Raw genomic sequence first — 20,794 nt, 5'->3', positions numbered from 1 at the left:
CATTCCCAGACTTTCCCATTCACAGGGGGAAAATCTCAGTGTGCGATCTCTGCTCCAAACCTCTCTGGCGGTCTGGAGCTGCCCAGACAGCCACCGCTGCCCTGGTTTTGGGTACAACAAGGAGCTCCTGCATCCCCAGGGACAGTGACTCAGAACCGACTCTGTGAGCAGCTCTTGCAAAACATTCTGAGGCTTCTCTCTGAGAGGGAGGTCGGCAGTTTGCTCTCCTCTAAACCTCCAAAAACCATCAAAAGCTGTCAAGGCGAGAGAAAATAGATGAAAGAACATAAAAACCCCCAGAGAACAAAAGCCTGAAAAAAACAGCTTCCTCAGAGCCCACCCCCTTGAGGGGAGCGGGAGGACCTAACTCAGGGAACATCATTGTCTGAAAACCCACGTGGCAGGCCCCTCCCCCAGAAAACCAACCAGAAAGGAAAAAAAAAAAAAAAGACTACAAGAGAACAACCACCACTACTTCAAAAATATAACTTTTATTTTTAACTCTTTACCAATATTCTGGTTCTTTTTTTTTTAATACATACAGATAATTTTTTAACCTATTTACCACCACACTGAGATGTCCAGTACATCAAATTCTTTAATAACCTTCTAACCTGAACTTTTTGATACATACACCCGTGTTTTTCTTTTGCTTTTCTATTTTTTTAATTCTTTTTTAATTTTAACTTAGTTTAGTCTAGTTTATTCTTTTTAATTTTTATTTTCTACTATACATATAGAGTTAAACTTCAAGGTAATCCCCTTTCCCCAATCAATGCTACCCCTATAGGCAAACTAGTTTCTATTCCCCTGTAACTTAGGAAAGTTGAGTCCCTTAACAAAAACATCAAGATACATTCAGGAAGAATCAAAATAACCTTCCTCACCCACACTGAGAATTTATAACCACTCTCCCAAGTTTTCCTTCCGCCATTGTTTCTGTGTATTTGTGTTTGTCCTAATGGTATGTAAATCTTATACTTGGGGTTCTTTCTGATGAGGTTCTTCCCTTTTTTTGCTTATTTATATATTTTTTTCTCTTGTCATATACTTTAATCAGTCTTTTTGTTTGTCTGTTTTTGTTTGTATACTTCATAAATCTTATCTTGGGGCCCATTTGGGATGAGCCTTCTCTTTTATCTTCCCTTTTTTCCTGTCTCTCTCTCTCTCTCTCTCTCACTCTCTCTCTTTTCTTTTCTTTTCTTTTCTTTTTCTTTCTTCTCTATTTCTTTTTCTTTTCTTTTTCTCTCTTTTGGGTGGGGAACGCTGATTGCACAGAAGCATTCCAGGTGCACCTTGACTGCACCAAAATCGATACATCCAGCTACATCCATTCGGTCATCTCTTACCAAAATGAGTAGGAGGAGGAATACCCAACAGAAGAAAAATACAGAGGATGGGCCTTCTGCAACAGAGCTAATGGCTATCGACATAGACAATATGTCAGAAAAGGAATTCAGGCTAACAATCAAAGACACTTCAGTCTAAAACCTATGGGATACAGCAAAGGCGGTTCTAAGGGGGAAATACATAGCCATCCAAGCCTCCCTCAAAAACATTGAAAAATCCAGAATACACCAGCTGTTTCTACACCTTAAAGAACTGGAGAATCAACAACAAATCAAACCAACTCCACATGCAAGAACCGAAATAATCAAGATTAGAGCAGAGATCAATGAGGTGGAAACGAGAGATACAGTAGAACGTATCAATGAAACTAGAAGCTGGTTTTTTGAAAGAATCAATAAGGTCGATAAACCATTGGCCACACTAATCCAAAAGAAAAGAGAGAAAGCCCAAATTCATAAAATTATGAATGAAAAGGGAGAGATCACAACTAACACCAAGGAAATAGAAACAATCATCAGAAATTATTACCAACAGTTATATGCCAATAAGCTAAGCAACCTAGATGAAACGGATGCATTCCTGGAAAGCTACAAACTCCCAAAATTAAACCAGGAAGAAATTGACAACCTGAATAGACCGATATCTAGTAATGAGATTGAAGCAGTGATCAAACACCTTGCAAAACACAAGAGCCCAGGACCTGACGGATTCCCTGGGGAATTCTACCAAACTTTTTTTTTAAAGATTTTATTTATTTATTTGACAGAGAGAGAGAGATCACAAGTAGGCAGAGAGAGAGGAGGAAGCAGGCTCCCTGCGGAGCAGAGAGCCCGATGTGGGGCTTGATCCCAGGACCCTGATCATGACCTGAGCCAAAGGCAGCGGCTTAATCCACTGAGCCACCCAGGCGCCCCTCTACCAAACTTTTAAAGAAGAAATAACACCAATTCTCCTGAAGCTGTTCCAAAAAATTGAAGCAGAAGGAAAACTTCCAGACTCTTTTTATGAAGCCAGCATTACCCTGATCCCCAAACCAGGCAAAGACCCTACCCAAAAGGAGAATTTCAGACCAATATCACTGATGAATATGGATGCAAAGATTCTCAACAAGATCCTAGCAAACAGGATCCAGCAGCACATTCAAAAGATTATCCACCATGACCAGGTGGGATTCATCCCTGGGTTTCAAGGTTGGTTCAACATTCCCAAATCAATCAGTGTGATAGAACACATCAATAAGAGAAGAGAGAAGAACCACATGGTCCTCTCAAGTGATGCAGAAAAAGCAGTTGACAAAATCCAGCATCCGTTCCTGATGAAAACGCTTCAAAGTATAGGGATAGAGGGAACATTCCTGAACTTCATAAAATCTATCTATGAAAGACCCACATCAAATATCATCCTCAATGGGAAAAAGCTTGCAGCCTTCCCGTTGAAATCAGGAACACGACAAGGATGCCCACTCTCACCACTCTTGTTCAACATAGTATTAGAAGTTCTAGCAACGGCAATCAGACAACAAAGAGAAATAAAAGGTATCCAAATTGGCAAGGAAGAAGTCAAACTCTCTCTCTTCGCAGATGACATGATTCTTTATATGGAAAACCCCAAAGACTCCACCCCCAAACTACTAGAACTCATACAGCAATTCAGTAACGTGGCAGGATACAAAGTCAATGTACAGAAATCAGTGGCTTTCTTATACACCAACAATGAAAATACAGAAAGGGAAATTAGAGAATCGATTCATTTACTATAGCACCAAGAACCATAAGATACCTGGGCATAAACCTAACCAAAGAAGTAAAGGACCTGTACTCGAGGAACTACAGAACACTCATGAAAGAAATTGAAGAAGACACAAAAAGATGGAAGACTGTTCCATGCTCTTGGATTGGAAGAATAAACATTGTTAAAATGTCTATACTGCCTAGAGCAATCTATACTTTTAATGCCATTCCGATCAAAATTCCACCGATATTTTTCAAAGAGCTGGAACAAATAATCCTAAAATTTGTATGGAGTCAGAAGAGACCCCGAATTGCTAAGGAAATGTTGAAAAACAAAAACAAAACTGGCGGCATCACGTTACCCGATTTCAAGCTTTACTACAAAGCTGTGATCACCGAGACAGCGTGGTACTGGCATAAAAACAGACACATAGACCAGTGGAACAGAGTGGAGAGCCCAGATATGGACCCTCAACTCTATGGTCAAATAATCTTCGACAAAACAGGAAAAAATATTCAATGGAAAAAAGACAGTCTCTTCAATAAATGGTGCTGGGAAAACTGGACAGCGATATGTAGAAGAATGAAACTCAACCATTCTCTTACACCATTCACAAAGATAAACTCGAAATGGATAAAAGACCTCAACGTGAGACAGGAATCTATCAGAATCCTAGAGGAGAACATAGGCAGTAACCTCTTCGATATCAGCCACAGCAACTTCTTTCAAGATATGTCTCCAAAGGCCAAGGAAACAAAAGCAAAAATGAACTTTTGGGACTTCATCAAGATCAAAAGCTTCTGCACAGCAAAGGAAACAGTCAACAAAACAAAGAGGCAACCCACGGAATGGGAGAAGATATTTGCAAATGACAGTACAGACAAAAGGTTGATATCCAGGATCTATAAAGAACTTCTCAAACTCAACACACACAAAACAGATAATCATATCCAAAAATGGGCAGAAGATATGAACAGACACTTCTCCAACGAAGACATACAAATGGCTATCAGACACATGAAAAAATGTTCATCATCACTAGCCATCAGGGAGATTCAAATTAAAACAACATTGAGATACCACCTAACACCAGTTAGAATGGCCAAAATTAGCGAGACAGGAAACAACGAGTGTTGGAGAGGATGTGGAGAAAGGGGAACCCTCTTACACTGTTGGTGGGAATGCAAGTTAGTGCAGCCACTTTGGAGAACAGTGTGGAGATTCCTGAAGAAATTAAAAATAGAGCTTCCCTATGACCCTGCAATTGCACTGCTGGGTATTTGCCCCAAAGATACAGATGTAGTGAAAAGAAGGGCCATCTGTACCCCAATGTTTATTGCAGCAATGGCTACGGTCGCCAAACTGTGGAAAGAACCAAGATGCCCTTCAACAGATGAATGGATAAGGAAGATGTGGTCCATATACACAATGGAGTATTATGCCTCCATCAGAAAGGACGAATACCCAACTTTTGTAGCAACATGGACGGGACTGGAAGAAATTATGCTGAGCGAAATAAGTCAAGCAGAGAGAGTCAAGTATCATACGGTCTCACTTATTTGTGGAGCATAACAAATAACATGGAGGACATGGGGAGATGGAGAGGAGAGGGAGTTGAGGGAAACTGGAAGGGGAGATGAACCATGAGAGACTATGGACTCTGAAATACAACGAGAGAGTTATGAAGGGGCGGCGGGGGGTGGGGGGGTGTGGTGGGAGGTTGAGGAACCAGGTGGTGGGTAATAGGGAGGGCACGTACTGCATGGAGCACTGGGTGTGATGCCAAAACAATGAACACTGTTATGCTGTAAATAAACAAATAAAAATAAATTTAAAAAAAAGCTTCTGCACAGCAAAGGAAACAGTCAACAAAACAAAAAGGCAACCCACAGAATGGAGAAGACATTTGCAAATGACAGTACACACAAAAAGCCGATATCCAGGATCTATAACGAACTCCTCAAACTCAACACACACAAAACAGATAATCATATCAAAAAATGGGCAGAAGATATGAACAGACACTTTTACAATGAAGACATACAAATGGCTATCAGACACATGAAAAAATGCTCATCATCACTAGCCATCAGGGAGATTCAAATTAAAACCACATTGAGATACCACCTGACACCAGTTAGAATGGCCAAAATTAGCAAGACAGGAAACAACGTGTGTTGGAGAGGATGTGGAGAAAGGGGAACCCTCTTACACTGTTGGTGGGAATGCAAGTTGGTGTAGCCACTTTGAAGAACAGTGTGGAGATTCCCCAAGAAATTAAGAATAGAGCTTCCCTATGACCCTGCAATTGCACTGCTGGGTATTTACCCCAAAGATACAGATGTAGTGAAAAGAAGGGCCATCTGTACCCCAATGTTTATAGCAGCAATGGCCACGGTCTCCAAACTTTGGAAAGAACCAAGATGCCCTTCAACAGACAAATGGATAAGGAAGATGGGGTCCATATACACGATGGAGTATTATGCCTCCATCAGAAAGGATGAATACCCAACTTTTGTAGCAACATGAACGGGACTGGAAGAGATTATGCTGAGCAAAATAAGTCAAGTAGAGAGAGTCAAGTATCATACGGTTTCAGTTATTTGTGGAGCATAACAAAGAACATGGAGGACATGGGGAGATGGAGAGGAGAAGGGAGTTGAGGGAAACTGGAAGGGGAGATGAACCATGAGAGACTATGGACTCTGTAAAACAACCAGAGGGTTTTGAAGGGGGTGGGGGTGGGGGTGGGAGGTTGAGGAACCAGGTGGTTGGTAATAGGGAGGCACGTACTGCATGGAGCACTGGGTGTGGTGCAAAAACAATGAATACTGTTACGCTGAAAATTAAAAAAAAAAGAAAAAAGAAAAAAGCTGAGAAAAAAAAACCCACCTTGATATATCACCCTTACACCAGTTAGAATGGCCAAAATTAGCAAGACAGGAAACAACGTGTGTTGGAGAGGATGTGGAGAAAGGGGAACCCTCTTACACTGTTGGTGGGAATACAAGTTAGTGCAGCCACTTTGGAGAACAGTGTGGAGATTCCTGAAGAAATTAAGAATAGAGCTTCCCTATGACCCTGCAATTGCACTGCTGGGTATTTACCCCAAAGATACAGATGTAGTGAAAAGAGGGGCCATCTGTACCCCAATGTTTATAGCAGCAATGGCCACGGTCGCCAAACTGTGGAAATATCCAAGATGCCCTTCAACGGATGAATGGATAAGGAAGATGTGGTCCATATATATGATAGAGAATTATGCCTCCATCAGAAAGGATGAATACCCAACTTTTGTAGCAACATGGGCGGGACTGGAAGAGATTATGCTGAGCGAAATAAGTCAAGCAGAGAGAGTCAAGTATCATATGGTCTCATTTATTTGTGAAGCATAACAAAGAGCATGGAGGACATGGGGAGATGAAGAGGAGAAGGGAGTTGAGGGAAATTGGAAGGGAAGATGAACCATGAGAGACTATGGACTCTGAAAAACAACCTGAAGGTTTTGAAGGGGTGGGGTGGGAGGCTGGGGAACCAGGTGGAGGGTAATAGAGAGGGCACGTATTGCATGGAGCACTGGGTGTGGTGCAAAAACAATGAGTACTGTTATGCTGAAAATAAATAAATAAATTTAAAAAAAATAAAAAATAAAACACACACCAAAAAAGAGAGAAATTGCATATTAAAATAATGAGATACTCTACAAACCTATCTGAATGGCCAAAATTTAAAACACCAACATAGTACTAAAAGTCCAAGCCTCATTTTTCAGACAACAGAAAGAAATAAAAAGCATTCAAATTGGCAAAGAAGAACTAAAACATATTCATCAGGAATATTGGTCTGAGATTCTCCTTTTCGACGGGGTCTTTGCCTGGGTGGGGATTGGGTAATGCTGGCTTCATAGAAAGAGTCTGGAAGTTTTCCTTCATGAAAAAAGTGTTCAACACCATTTGCCATCAGGGAAATTCAAATCAAAACCACACTGAGATACCACCTTACACCAAATTAACAAGACAAGAAACAACAAGTGCTGGAGAGGGTGCGGAGAAAGGGAAACCCTCTTACACTGTTGATGGGAATGCAAGTTGGTGCAACCACTTTTGAAAACAGTGTGGAGATTCCTTAAGAAATTAAAGATAGAGCTACCCTACGACCCAGAAATTACTCTACTTGGTATTTACCCCAAAGATACAGATGTAGTGAAAAGAAGGGCCATCCGTACCTCAATGTTCATAGCAGCAATGGCCACAATCGCCAAACTGTGGAAAGAGCCAAGATGCCCTTCAACAGACGAGTAGATAAAGAAGATTTGGTCCATATATACAAAGGAATATTACGCCTCCATCAGAAAGGATGAATACCCAACTTTTGTATCAACATGGACGGGACTGGAAGAGATTATGCTGAGTGAAAATAAGTCAAGCAGAGAAAGTCAATTATCATATGGTTTCACTTACTTGTGGAGCATAGATAATAACATGGAGGATATTAGGAGAAGGAAAGGAAAAGTGAACTGGGAGAAAAGAAAGGGGGAGACAAACCATGAGAGTACTGTGGACACTGAGAAACAAACTGAGGGTTTGGGAAGGGAGGGGGTGCTGGAATGGGTGAGCCAGGTTGTGGGTATTAAAGGAGGGCACATATTGCATGGAGCACTGGGTGCGGGGTATAAACAATGAATCTTGGAACACGAAAAAATAAAATAAACGTTTTTAAAAAGTGACAAAATCATAAAACACTTAAGAACAAAAAAAAGGAAATAAAATGGAGGAGTATAGAGGGAGGGAGGGGAAAACACAACAAGATTAAGTCAGAAAGGGAGATAAACCATAAGAGAGTCTTAACTAGAGGAAACACCTGAGGGTTGTTGGAAGAGAAGGGGTGGAAATGTCCAATATAATGAGCATTGGATGTTATATACAACTGATGAGTCTGCTCTGAAACTAATAACACACTATATGTTAATTAATTGAATGTAAATAAAATTTTAAAAAATAAAGAAATAGTGGCTGAGACTTCCCAAATCTAGGGAGAGATTTAGACATCAAAGTTCATGAAGCTCTTAGGTCCCCAGACACATTCAACTCAAATAGATATTCTCCAAGACACATCAACAGCAACACTTTTGAAAATCAGTGACAAGCAACTAATGAATTTTTGAACACTACATCAAAAATTAATGATGTACTTACTATATGTTGGCTAATTGAACTTAATAAAAAATCAATGACAAGGATTAAAATCATTATGAGAAAGGGACCTTATCACTTACAAGGGAATTTTTAGCACAAACCTTACATGTCAAGAGACAGTGGAATGACATATTCAAAGTGATAAAAGGAGAACACTGCCAGTCTAGAAAACTTTACTTTAGAAATGAGAGAGAGATAAAGACTTCCCTAAACAAAGGCTGAGGGAGTTCATTACCACTACACTTGCCTTACAAGAAATTGCTAAAGGGAGCTCAGTTTATTCCGAAGAAAGGACCCTAACTGTAAAAAGGAAAATGACTGAATCAGTCATTTTGAAACCTCTTACAAAGAAAAGTATAGGTCCAGAATTGGCTTGATTCTACCAAACACCTAAAGAACTGATACCTATCCCTTCACAAATGCTTCCAAAACAAAGAAGAGGAGGAAACAGCAGCTGACTCATTCATTGAGGCACTCCCCCTCCTTGCCCTTCCTAACTTCTTCCCCCTCCCTCTCTTTCAGAGCTGAGAAGACTATCTTACTTGGAACATTGTACTTCTGCAGACAGTAGGCAAGCTCCATAGGTTGCACTGCTTTCTGCCGGCTATCTTGCATCTTCTCCAGTAGTAAGAGCAACTGGAAGGGGACACTTCTCCTCTGATCTTCTGCTCCCCTTGGTACTGTTATCCTGCCAAATAAGAACATCCATGAACCTCCTTATCCCCACAGTTCCCAATGCTAGATGCATACTGGAATCACTTGGGGGAACTTCCAAAACTCTCCATGTCCAGGCCACTTGGAAGACTAACTAAATCAGAATTATTTTTAGTCAGAATTTCTGATGGTGGGGCCCAGTTATCAGAATTTTTGTTTCCCAGATGATTTAAATATATAAACAAGGTTGAGAAGCACCAAATTAGCTAACTGGCTATGGAGAGTATCTTTTCAAGGCACAGAGGGCGGGGGGGATAAGACAACTCTTGCCTTACCCCTCTCCCCACTCTGCCCAATAACCACACTTAAGTGAAGGTCAGATGAAGAGATTCCTGGATCCATATCAAGGTGGCAATACAGCACAATGTCCAGGCTGAAGTACTCCAAAGTGAAAAGGCAAATACCAATTTAGGTCCTGGCAATAAAGGACATGAAGGAATGTCAGGGGTTGTTTGTTTGTTTTTGTTTTTTAATTCTTACAGAAAAGTTGTCTTCAGGGGTTTTTTAAGATAACTTATTTAATTATAGGCATCTCTCATTGCCCAAGCCAATAGAAGGGGAACACAACTAGTCCCGGGAACACAAATAGATAACTATCAAGTAGACCTGAAGACAGAACAAACTCCACAACTAAAGGGAAAGAAGAGGCTACATCAAAGAATGTAGGAAGTGCAGAGATGTGGTTTAGGGGAGAAAAGGGATGCAGATGCTACAGAGGGAAGGGAGCCATGGTCATGGAGAAGGGGGAGAAAGAGAGGAGTACACAGGAGAACACACAAGGAGAACATTTCCCCAAAGCCATTGGTTTACAAAAGGATAGGGGTAAAATTTCATGAGTTCTTGCAATCAGCATCTGGAACCACAGCCAGAGATCAGAGGGCCAGAGTCAAGATCAGAGGGCTTGACTGGGCTAGAGCCTAGAGGTCACTGTGCTGTTCATGGAGAGAAGGCAGGAAACAGCCTGGGGGTGCAGAGAGCATGGAAATAGGGATTTAAAGCATGCCTGGGGCACACAGTGGGGAGATTATTTGCTCCTCTCAGAGCACATCCCTGAGAGGAAGCATGTACAGGGACATCACTCAGGAATAAAAGAGCCAGGTGGCACCATTTCCCTCCCCCACCCTTCAGCATGAACCCAGAGCCACCTGTGGGAAGCAGGTGTACTAACACTGGCTGCCTAACTTACCTACACCAAGACCCATACCTCTAAGCTCCAGTAAAACAACCCTTCTCGGTCATGCTTCCCTAAGTCCCAGTGTGGTGAGACCCTCCCCCAGAAGAACAGCACAAACCCCTACCCATAGCACACCTCCCAACCAGAGAGTCCTGCAGTACCTCAGCTGTGGAGGAGTTGGTGACAGGTCTCATTTCACAGGCAAACCAGGGCACACCTATTTAAAACTCACCAACTAGTTAAAATTCAGGCCAGAGATAAAATACTGATCACAGCAGGCAAGGAGAGCTTCTTTAAATGACTGGCTTGAAGGATAGGGCAACCAAAACAACAACAGAGCACATGCAGCACACACAGGAGACACTACCTGAAAGAGCAGGCCCTGGACACTATAGGACCTCTCTTTATTAGGTCATTCTTTCAGGAAGAGGAGACACAACTGGCTTTTCTAACACAGAGAAGCAGGCAGAGACTTAGACACAACAGGAAGACACAGGAATTTATCCCAAATGAAAGAACAAGATAAAGCCATAGCCAGAGATCTGAATGAAACAGATACAAGTAACATGCCTGAGGGAAAACTTAAAGTAATGATCATAAGGATACTCACTGGGCTTGAGAAAAGAATGAAAGACATCAGTGAGACCCTTATCACAGAGATAAAAGAGTTAAAGAAAAAAACAGAGATGAAGAGTGCAATAAATGAAATTAGAAACCTGCCTGACGCAATGAACAGCAGACTGGAAGAACAGAGGGATGAATTAATGACTTAGAAAACAAAGTAATGGAAAGCAATGAAGCTGAACAAAAGAAAGAAAAAAGAATTATGTAACATGAGAATAGACTTACAGAACTCAGGAACTGAGTTATCAAGTGTAATAACATTTGTTTTATAGGAGTCCCAGAAGAAGAGGGAGAACAGGGGACAGAAATTTTATTTAATAATAAAATAGCTGAAAGAGTTTACAGGACAAACAAAAACTAAAAGAATTTGTGAACATTAAACAGCCCTACAAGAATTATCAAATGGTATCCCTTGAGTGAACAGAGAGCCCAAAAGTAATAAAAACTGGAAAGGAACAGAGACAATCTACACGAACAGCAACTGTACAGGTAATACAATGGCACTCACTTCATATCTTTCAATAATTACTCTGAATATAAATGGATTAAATGCTCCAATCAAAATACAGGGTATCAGGAAGGATAAAAACACAAGACCCATCGATAAGCTGCTTACAAGACACTCACTTTAGGCCCAAAGACACCTCCAGATTGAAAGTGAAAGAGTGGAAAACAATCTATCGTGCCAATGGACATCCAAACAAAGCTGGAGTAGCCATTCTTGTAACAGACAAACTATTTTTTAAACCAAAGACTGTAATAAGAGATGAAGAAAGACAGTCTATCATAATAAAATATCAACCTCAATGGAGAAAACCTGAAAGCTTTTCCCCTAAGGTCATGAACAGGACAGAGACAGAACACTCTCACCACTGCAGTTCAACATAGTACCAGAAGTCCTAGCCTCAGCAATCAGGCAACAAAAAGAAGTAAAAGGCATCCAAATAGGAAAAGAAGTCAAACACTCACACTTCACAGATGACATGATACTCTATGTGGAAAATCCAAAAGATTCCACCAAAACACTGTGAGAAGGGATACGGGAACTCAGCAAAGTGGCAAGATATAAAATCAATGCACAAAAATCAGTTGTATTTCTATACACTGACAAGGAGGCAGAAGAAAGAGGAATGAAGGAATCAATCACCTTTACAATTGCACCAAAAACCATAAGATACCAAGGAATAAGCCTAACCAAAGAGGTGTGCGTATGTGTGTGATATAATGGAATATTATTTTGCCATAAAAAAGAATGAATTCGTTATGCTGTAAATAAACAAATAAAAATAAATAAATAAATTTTAAAAAAAAGAATGAATTCTTGCCATTTGCAACAACACAGATAGAGGAAGCAATAATACGCTAAATGAAAATAAGTCAGTCAGAGAAAGACAAATACCATATGATTGCACTAATTTACAGAATTTAAAAAACAAAAAAAATGAGCATGGGGTAAAAAAGAAAGAGGGGTCAACTAAAAAACAGACTCTTAACTACAGAGAACAAAATGCTGGTTACTAGAAGGGAGGTTGGTAGGGGGATGGGTGAAATATATGATGCAGATTAAGGAGGGCACTGGTGGTGGGCACCAAGTGATGTAGGGAAGTGTTGAATCACTATATTGTACCCCTGAAACTAATACTACATGGTGTGTTAACTAATTGGAATTTAAATTAAAAACTTAAAAAAATAATCTAGCAGCAAGAAAAAAACTTAATAAAAATAATTTGATCAATTAATAATAAACATTTTAAAAAGATTGTGTGATAAAGTATGTACATGTATATATATACACACATATATACACTGTGTGTGTGTGTGTGTGTGTGTATTCTGTTTGACAGAAATCAATGGAGAGATTCTGGGGCCTACTCATTGATTTATTCCTTCTCTGATACTTCTGATATTGATCTAGTCCCAACACTGTTTTAACCAAATCAGTGGCTGTCAATCCTGGCTGTAGTTTCAAATCACCTGGGGAGTCTTTAAAAGTACCAGTGCCCATATGTGGAATTTAAGAAACAAAATTGGGGCATCATGTTGCCTGATTTCAAGCTTTATTACAAAGCTGTGATCACCAAGACAGCATGGTACTGGCACAAAAACAAATACACAGACCAGTGGAATAGAGTAGAGAGTCTAGATATGGACCCGCAACTCTATGGTCAAATAATCTTTGACAAAGCAGGAAAAAATATCCAGTGGGGGGGGGAAAAAAGACAGTCTCTTCAATAAATGTGCTGGGAAAATTGGACAGCTACGTACAGAAGAATGAAAATCGACCATTCTCTTACACCTTAAACAAAAATGAACTCGAAATGGATAAAAGACCTCAACATGAGGCAGGATTCTATCAAAATCCTAGAGGAGAACATAGGCAGTAACCTCTTTGACATCGGACACAGCAACTTCTTTCAAGACACGTCTCCAAAGGCAAAAAAAACAAAAGCGAAAATGAACTTTTGGGACTTCAACAAGATAAAAAGCTTCTGCACAGCAAAGGAAACAGTCAGCAAAACAAAGAGGCAACCAATGGAATGGGAGAAGATACTCACAAATGACACTACAGACAAAGGGCTGATATCCAAAATCTATAAAGAAATTCTCAAACTCAACCTCCGAAAAACAGATAAACACATCAAAAAATGGGCAGAAGACATGAACAGACACGTCTCTAAAGAAGATATACAAATGGCTAACAGACACATGAAAAAATGTTCATCATCATTAGCCATCAGGGAGATTCAAATCAAAACCACATTGAGACACCACCTTACACCAGTTAGAATGGCCAAAATTAACAAGACAAGAAACAAGTGTTGGCAAAGATGTGGAGAAAGGGGAACATTCTTACAGTACTGATGGGAATGCAAGTTGGTGTAGCCACTGTGGAAAACAGTGTGAAGATTCTTTAAGAAAGTAAAAATAGAACTACCCTATTACCCTGCAATTGCACTACTAGGTATTTACCCCAAAATACAGATGCAGTGAAAAGAAGGGCCATATGTACCCCAATGTTCATAGCAGCAATGGCCACAATCACCAAACTGTGGAAAGAGCCAAGATGCCCTTCAACAGATGAATGGATGAAGATGTGGTTCATATATTCAATAGAATATTACACCTCCATCAGAAACAATGAATATTCAACTTTTGTATCAACATGGATGGAACTGGAGGAGATTATGCTGAGTGAAATAAGTCAAGCAGAGAAATCAATTATCATATGGTTTCACTTACTTGTGGAACATAAGGAATAACATGAACAACATTAGGAGAAGAATAGGAAGAGTGAATTGGGGGAGATAGGACGGGGAGATGAACCAGAAGAGACTGTGGACCCTGAGAAAAAAACTGAGGGTTTTGGAAGAGAGGGGGGTGGCAGGATGGATGAGTCTTGTGGTGGGTTTTAAGGAGGGCAGATATTTCATGGAGCACTGGGTGTGGTGCATAAACAATGAATCTTGGAACACTGAAAAAATAAAATGTAAAAAACAATAATAATGGCTAAAAGACACATGAAAAAATGTTCATCATCACTAGCCATCAGGGAGATTCAAATCAAAACCACATTGAGATACCACCTTATACCAGTTAGAGTGACTGAAATTAACAAGACAGTAAACAACATGTGTTGGAGAGGATGTGGAGAAAGGGGAACCCTCTTACACTATTGGTGGAATGCAAGTTGGTGCAGCCACTTTGGAGAACAGTGTGGAGATTCCTGAAGAAATTAAAAATAGAGCTTCCCTATGACCCTGCAATTGCACTATGGGGTATTTACCCCAAAGACACAGATGTAGTGAAAAGAAGGGCCATCTGTACCCCAATGTTCATAGCAGCAATGGCCACGGTCGCCAAACTGTGGAAAGAACCAAGATGCCCTTCAACAGACGAATGGATAAGGAAGATGTGGTGCATTTATACTATGGAGTATTATGCCTCCATCAGAAAGGATGAATATCCAACTTTTGTATCAACATGGACAGGACTGGAGGAGATTATGCTGAGTGAAATAAGTCAAGCAGAGAAAGTCAAGATGGAAAGCAGAGAAAGTCATATGGTTTCACTTATTTGTGAAGCATAAGGAATAACACGGAGGACATGGAAATGGAGAGGAGAAGGGAGTTGGGGGAAATTGGAGGGGGAGATGAACCATGAGAGAACTGTGGACTCTGAGAAACTAACTGAGCATTTTGGAGGGGAGGAGGGTGGGAAATTGCATGAGCCTGGTGGTGGGTATTGTGGAGGGCACATATTGCATGGAGCACTGGGTGTGGTGCATAAACAATGCATTCTGGAACATTGAAAAGAAATTTTAAAAAAATTTTAAAAAACAAGAGTAAATTACTCTTGTAAATAAAAAAACAATAATAATAAAAAATAAAAATAATTTTAAAAAATAAAAGAAGAAAAGCAGGTGAACATAGGGGGAGGGAAGGAAAAATAAAATAAGACAAAATTGGAGAGGGAGACAAACCATAAGAGACTCTTAACTACAGGAAACAAACAGGGTTGTTGGAGGGGAGGTGGATGGGGGAATGGGGTAACTGGGTGATGTGCATTAAAGGGGGCACTTGATGAAGTGAGCACTAGATGTTATATGCAACTGATGAACCACGAAATTCTACCTCAAACTAGTGATACACTATATGTTAATTAAATGGATTTTAAATTTAAAAACAAAACAAAAAATTAATTAATTAAAGTAAAAAATAAAAGTACCAGTACCTGAACCCCACCCTAGACCAACCGAAACCAAACATCTGGTGGTGGAAATAGGTATTCACATTTCTTTTTAAACTTCTTAGGTGGTTACAGAGTGTAGTCTAGATTGTTTAGAACAAGATCTTTTCTCTGGCAACCATTCAAAGAAGATTCAAGAAGAAGTGACAAAGTCACTGTGAAAAATTGAACATATGTAAATGTAGAATAATATACATGTTAGTCTTACCTCTTCAATATCTTGGTGAAGCCCACATTCATAATTAATACCTGAATCAGGGAGTTAAGACAGCAGGTCTGGCCAATGTTGTGCAAACCAACCAGGCCTATATGGAGAAGAGAAAAAAACATACTGAGGACAAGGGCAAGCTAAGGGACTTAACAAAAATCAGATGGTTTTCTAAGATCTACTAAGGTCATGAAATCCTGCAAAATACTCTCAGAGGTACAAAGACTTCACAAAAGAGCTTGCAAACTGGAGAGGAGAGAGAAAGCATGCAATTCTGAAAAACAAAATAGCAGTAAAAATTTTTTTAAAGAAAATCAAAATGCCACCTGCAGTGCCTCATTTGGATGTCTGTGGGGTCTTGGAAGTTTGACTACCTCATTTTTTCCTACAAACGGACCTGGAGAGCTTGTTTGGAGGTTCTAGAAGGGGAGCACAGTGACTTGTACACCCATGACAGAAGAACAGCCCTCCTGTATCGGGGAAAGTTGTCCTCTTTGGACTGATCATGCAGCTTCAGGAGGGATGCATGTGGAGTGGTTAAGGAGGAAGGGGACACCTGCCTTGACAGCCAGATCAGCCAAATCAACCCTGGCAATCAATGAGGCGACAGATGTCACAGCCAGATGACTCTCACATCCAGCAGTAAAACTTCTAATAATTCATTAGGAAAAGAGAGCTGTCGCAAGAAACAGTATTATAATTGACTTTCTCTGCTTGACTTATTTCACACAGCATAATCTTCTCCAGTCCCGTCCATGTTGATTGAAAAATTGGGCATTCATCCTTTCTGATGGCTAAGTAATATTCCATTGTATATATGGACCACATCTTTATCCATTTGCCTGTTGAAAGGCATCTTAGCTCTTTCCACAGTTTGGTGATTGTGGCCATTGCTACTATAAACATTGGGGTACATATGGGCCCTCTTTACACTGCATCTGTATCGTTGGGGTAAATACCCCATAGTGCAATTGCAGGGTCACAAGGTAGCTCTATTTTTAATTTTTGAGGAATCTCCACACTGTTTTCCAAAGTGGCTGCACCAACTTGCATTCCCAACAACAGTGTGGGACATAAGGAATTACATGGATGACATTAGGAAAAGGAAAGGAAAAGTGAGTTGGAGGAAATCGGAGGGGGAGACGAACCACGAGAGACTGGGGACTCTGAGAAACAAACTGAGTGTTTTAGAGGGGAGGAGGTGGGGGGATGGGCAAGCCAGGTGGTGGGTATTAAGGAGTTCACGTATTGCATGGAGCACTGGGAGTGGTGCATAAACAATGAATCTTGGAGCACTGAAAAAATAAAATAAAATTTAAAAGAAGAAACAGTATTATGCAATGTCAAATGAGTAGGACAAGCAATTGTTATAAGAGCAAAGACAAAGAAACAAATATTACAGAAAGCATAACAGGGAGCATTTTGAGTTCTTCCCACTCAAGTTGTTCCCTACAGAGTTCAGTCAGAATGGGCATCTATGATGAACAGACACTTCTCCAACAAAGACATACAAATGGCTATCAGACACATGAAAAAATGTTCATCATCACTAGCCATCAGGGAGATTCAAATTAAAACCACATTGAGATACCACCTGACACCACTTAGAATGGCCACAATTAGCAAGACAGGAAACAACGTGTGTTGGAGAGGATGTGGGGAAAGGGGAACCCTCTTACACTGTTGGTGGGAATGCAAGTTAGTGCAGCCACTTTGGAGAACAGTGTGGAGACTCCTGAAGAAATTAATAATAGAGCTTCCTTATGACCCTGCAATTGCACTGCTGGGTATTTACCCCAAAGATACAGATGTAGTGAAAAGAAGGGCCATCTGTACCCCAATGTTTATTGCAGCAATGGCTACAGTCGCCAAACTGTGGAAAGAACCAAGATGCCCTTCAACGGATGAATGGATGAGGAAGATGTGGTCCATATACACAATGGAGTATTATGCCTCCATCAGAAAGGATGAATACCCAACTTTTGTAGCAACATGGACGGGACTGGAAGAAATTATGCTGAGCGAAATAAGTCAAGCAGAGAGAGTCAAGTATCATATGGTCTCACTTATTTGTGGAGCATAACAAATAACATGGAGGACATGGGGAGATGGAGAGGAGAGGGAGTTGAGGGAAACTGGAAGGGGAGATGAACCATGAGAGACTATGGACTCTGAGAAACAACCAGAGGGTTTTGAAGGGGCGGGGGGGGTGGGAGGTTGAGGAACCAGGTGGTGGGTAATAGGGACTGCACGTACTGCATGGAGCACTGGGTGTGATGCCAAAACAATGAACACTGTTATGCTGTAAATAAACAAATAAAAAAAAAAAACAGAGATTGACAAAACAAATTAAAAAAAAAAAAAAAGAATGGGCATCTATGGAGCTCATAGATAAAAGTAATTTCCTAGCTAGTCTATTTCAGACTCCAGTGGGAAGGCTGAAAGAAATCAGGGGGAAATAAAGGGAAAAAAAAAAAAGCTCTGGCCTTCCCATTGAGATCAGGAACACGACAAGGATGCCCACTCTCACCACTCTTGTTCAACATAGTATTAGAAGTTCTAGCAACGGCAATCAGACAACAAAGAGAAATAAAAGGTATCCAAATTGGCAAGGAAGAAGTCAAACTCTCTCTCTTCGCAGATGACATGATTCTTTATATGGAAAACCCCAAAGACTCCACCCCCAAACTACTAGAACTCATACAGCAATTCAGTAACGTGGCAGGATACAAAGTCAATGTACAGAAATCAGTGGCTTTCTTATACACCAACAATGAAAATACAGAAAGGGAAATTAGAGAATCGATTCCATTTACTATAGCACCAAGAACCATAAGATACCTGGGAATAAACCTAACCAAAGAAGTAAAGGACCTGTACTCGAGGAACTACAGAACACTCATGAAAGAAATTGAAGAAGACACAAAAAGATGGAAGACTGTTCCATGCTCTTGGATTGGAAGAATAAACATTGTTAAAATGTCTATACTGCCTAGAGCAATCTATACTTTTAATGCCATTCCGATCAAAATTCCACCGGTATTTTTCAAAGAGCTGGAGCAAATAATCCTAAAATTTGTATGGAGCCAGAAGAGACCCCGAATTGCTAAGGAAATGTTGAAAAACAAAAACAAAACTGGCGGCATCACGTTACCCGATTTCAAGCTTTACTACAAAGCTGTGATCACCAAGACAGCGTGGTACTGGCATAAAAACAGACACATAGACCAGTGGAACAGAGTGAGAGCCCAGATATGGACCCTCAACTCTATGGTCAAATAATCTTCGACAAAACAGGAAAAAATATTCAATGGAAAAAAGACAGTCTCTTCAATAAATGGTGCTGGGAAAACTGGACAGCGATATGTAGAAGAATGAAACTCGACCATTCTCTTACACCGTACACAAAGATAAACTCGAAATGGATAAAAGACCTCAACGTGAGACAGGAATGTATCAGAATCCTAGAGAAGAACATAGGCAGTAACTTCGTCGATATCAGCCACAGCAACTTCTTTCAAGATATGTCTCCAAAGGCCAAGGAAACAAAAGCAAAAATGAACTTTTGGGACTTCATCAAGATCAAAAGCTTCTGCACAGCAAAGGAAACAGTCAACAAAACAAAGAGGCAACCCACAGAATGGGAGAAGATATTTGCAAATGACAGTACAGACAAAAGGTTGATATCCAGGATCTATAAAGAACTTCTCAAACTCAACACACACAAAACAGATAATCATATCAAAAAATGGGCAGAAGATATGAACAGACACTTCTCCAATGAAGACATACAAATGGCTATCAGACACATGAAAAAATGTTCATCATCACTAGCCATCAGGGAGATTCAAATTAAAACAACATCGAGATACCACCTAACACCAGTTAGAATGGCCAAAATTAGCAAGACAGGAAACAATGTGTGTTGGAGAGGATGTGGAGAAAGGGGAACCCTCTTACACTGTTGGTGGGAATGCAAGTTAGTGCAGCCACTTTGGAGAACAGTGTGGAGATTCCTGAAGAAATTAAAAATAGAGCTTCCCTATGACCCTGCAATTGCACTGCTGGGTATTTACCCCAAAGATACAGATGTAGTGAAAAGAAGGGCCATCTGTACCCCAATGTTTATTGCAGCAATGGCTACGGTCGCCAAACTGTGGAAAGAACCAAGATGCCCTTCAACAGACGAATGGATAAGGAAGATGTGGTCCATATACACAATGGAGTATTATGCCTCCATCAGAAAGGACGAATACCCAACTTTTGTAGCAACATGGACGGGACTGGAAGAAATTATGCTGAGCGAAATAAGTCAAGCAGAGAGAGTCAAGTATCATATGGTCTCACTTATTTGTGGAGCATAACAAATAACATGGAGGACATGGGGAGATGGAGAGGAGAGGGAGTTGAGGGAAACTGGAAGGGGAGATGAACCATGAGAGACTATGGACTCTGAAAAACAACCAGAGGGTTATGAAGGGGCGGCAGGGGGGTGGGGGGGGTGGGAGGTTGAGGAACCAGGTGGCGGGTAATAGGGAGGGCACATACTGCATGGAGCACTGGGTGTGATGCCAAAACAATAAACACTGTTATGCTGTAAATAAACAAATAAATATAAATATAAAAAAATAAATAAATAAATAAATAAATAAATAAAAACAAGAAAAAAAAAAAGATATGTCTCCAAAGGCCAAGGAAACAAAAGCAAAAATGAACTTTTGGGACCTTCATCAAGATCAAAAGCTTCTGCACAGCAAAGGAAACAGTCAACAAAACAAAGAGGAAACCCACAGAATGGGAGAAGATATTTGCAAATGACAGTACAGACAAAAGGTTGATATCCAGGATCTATAAAGAACTTCTCAAACTCAACACACACAAAACAGATAATCATATCAAAAAATGGGCAGAAGATATGAACAGACACTTCTCCAATGAAGACATACAAATGGCTATCAGACACATGAAAAAATGTTCATCATCACTAGCCATCAGGGAGATTCAAATTAAAACAACATCGAGATACCACTTAACACCAGTTAGAATGGCCAA

General features: G+C 40.3%; 1 protein-coding gene across 2 annotated transcripts in view; it reads right to left on the bottom strand.

The window, feature by feature from the left end:
* USP18 (ubiquitin specific peptidase 18) overlaps positions 1-20,794 on the bottom strand; it is an 81,112-nt gene that overhangs the window by 46,214 nt on the left and 14,104 nt on the right. For both annotated transcript variants that reach the window (XM_046010820.1, XM_046010821.1), the window contains exons 3-4: positions 15,743-15,839; positions 8,819-8,964 (exon numbers count right to left, since the gene is read on the bottom strand). In XM_046010820.1, the coding sequence (XP_045866776.1) occupies positions 8,819-8,964; positions 15,743-15,839 (243 nt within the window). The remainder of the gene's footprint in view (positions 1-8,818; positions 8,965-15,742; positions 15,840-20,794) is intronic.

This window comes from Meles meles, chromosome 7 (assembly GCF_922984935.1).
Source record: "Meles meles chromosome 7, mMelMel3.1 paternal haplotype, whole genome shotgun sequence".
NCBI classification, from domain to species: Eukaryota; Metazoa; Chordata; class Mammalia; order Carnivora; family Mustelidae; genus Meles; species Meles meles.
The sequence above is the reverse complement of the archived record's forward strand: the minus strand, read 5'-3'. Positions and strand labels throughout refer to the sequence as shown.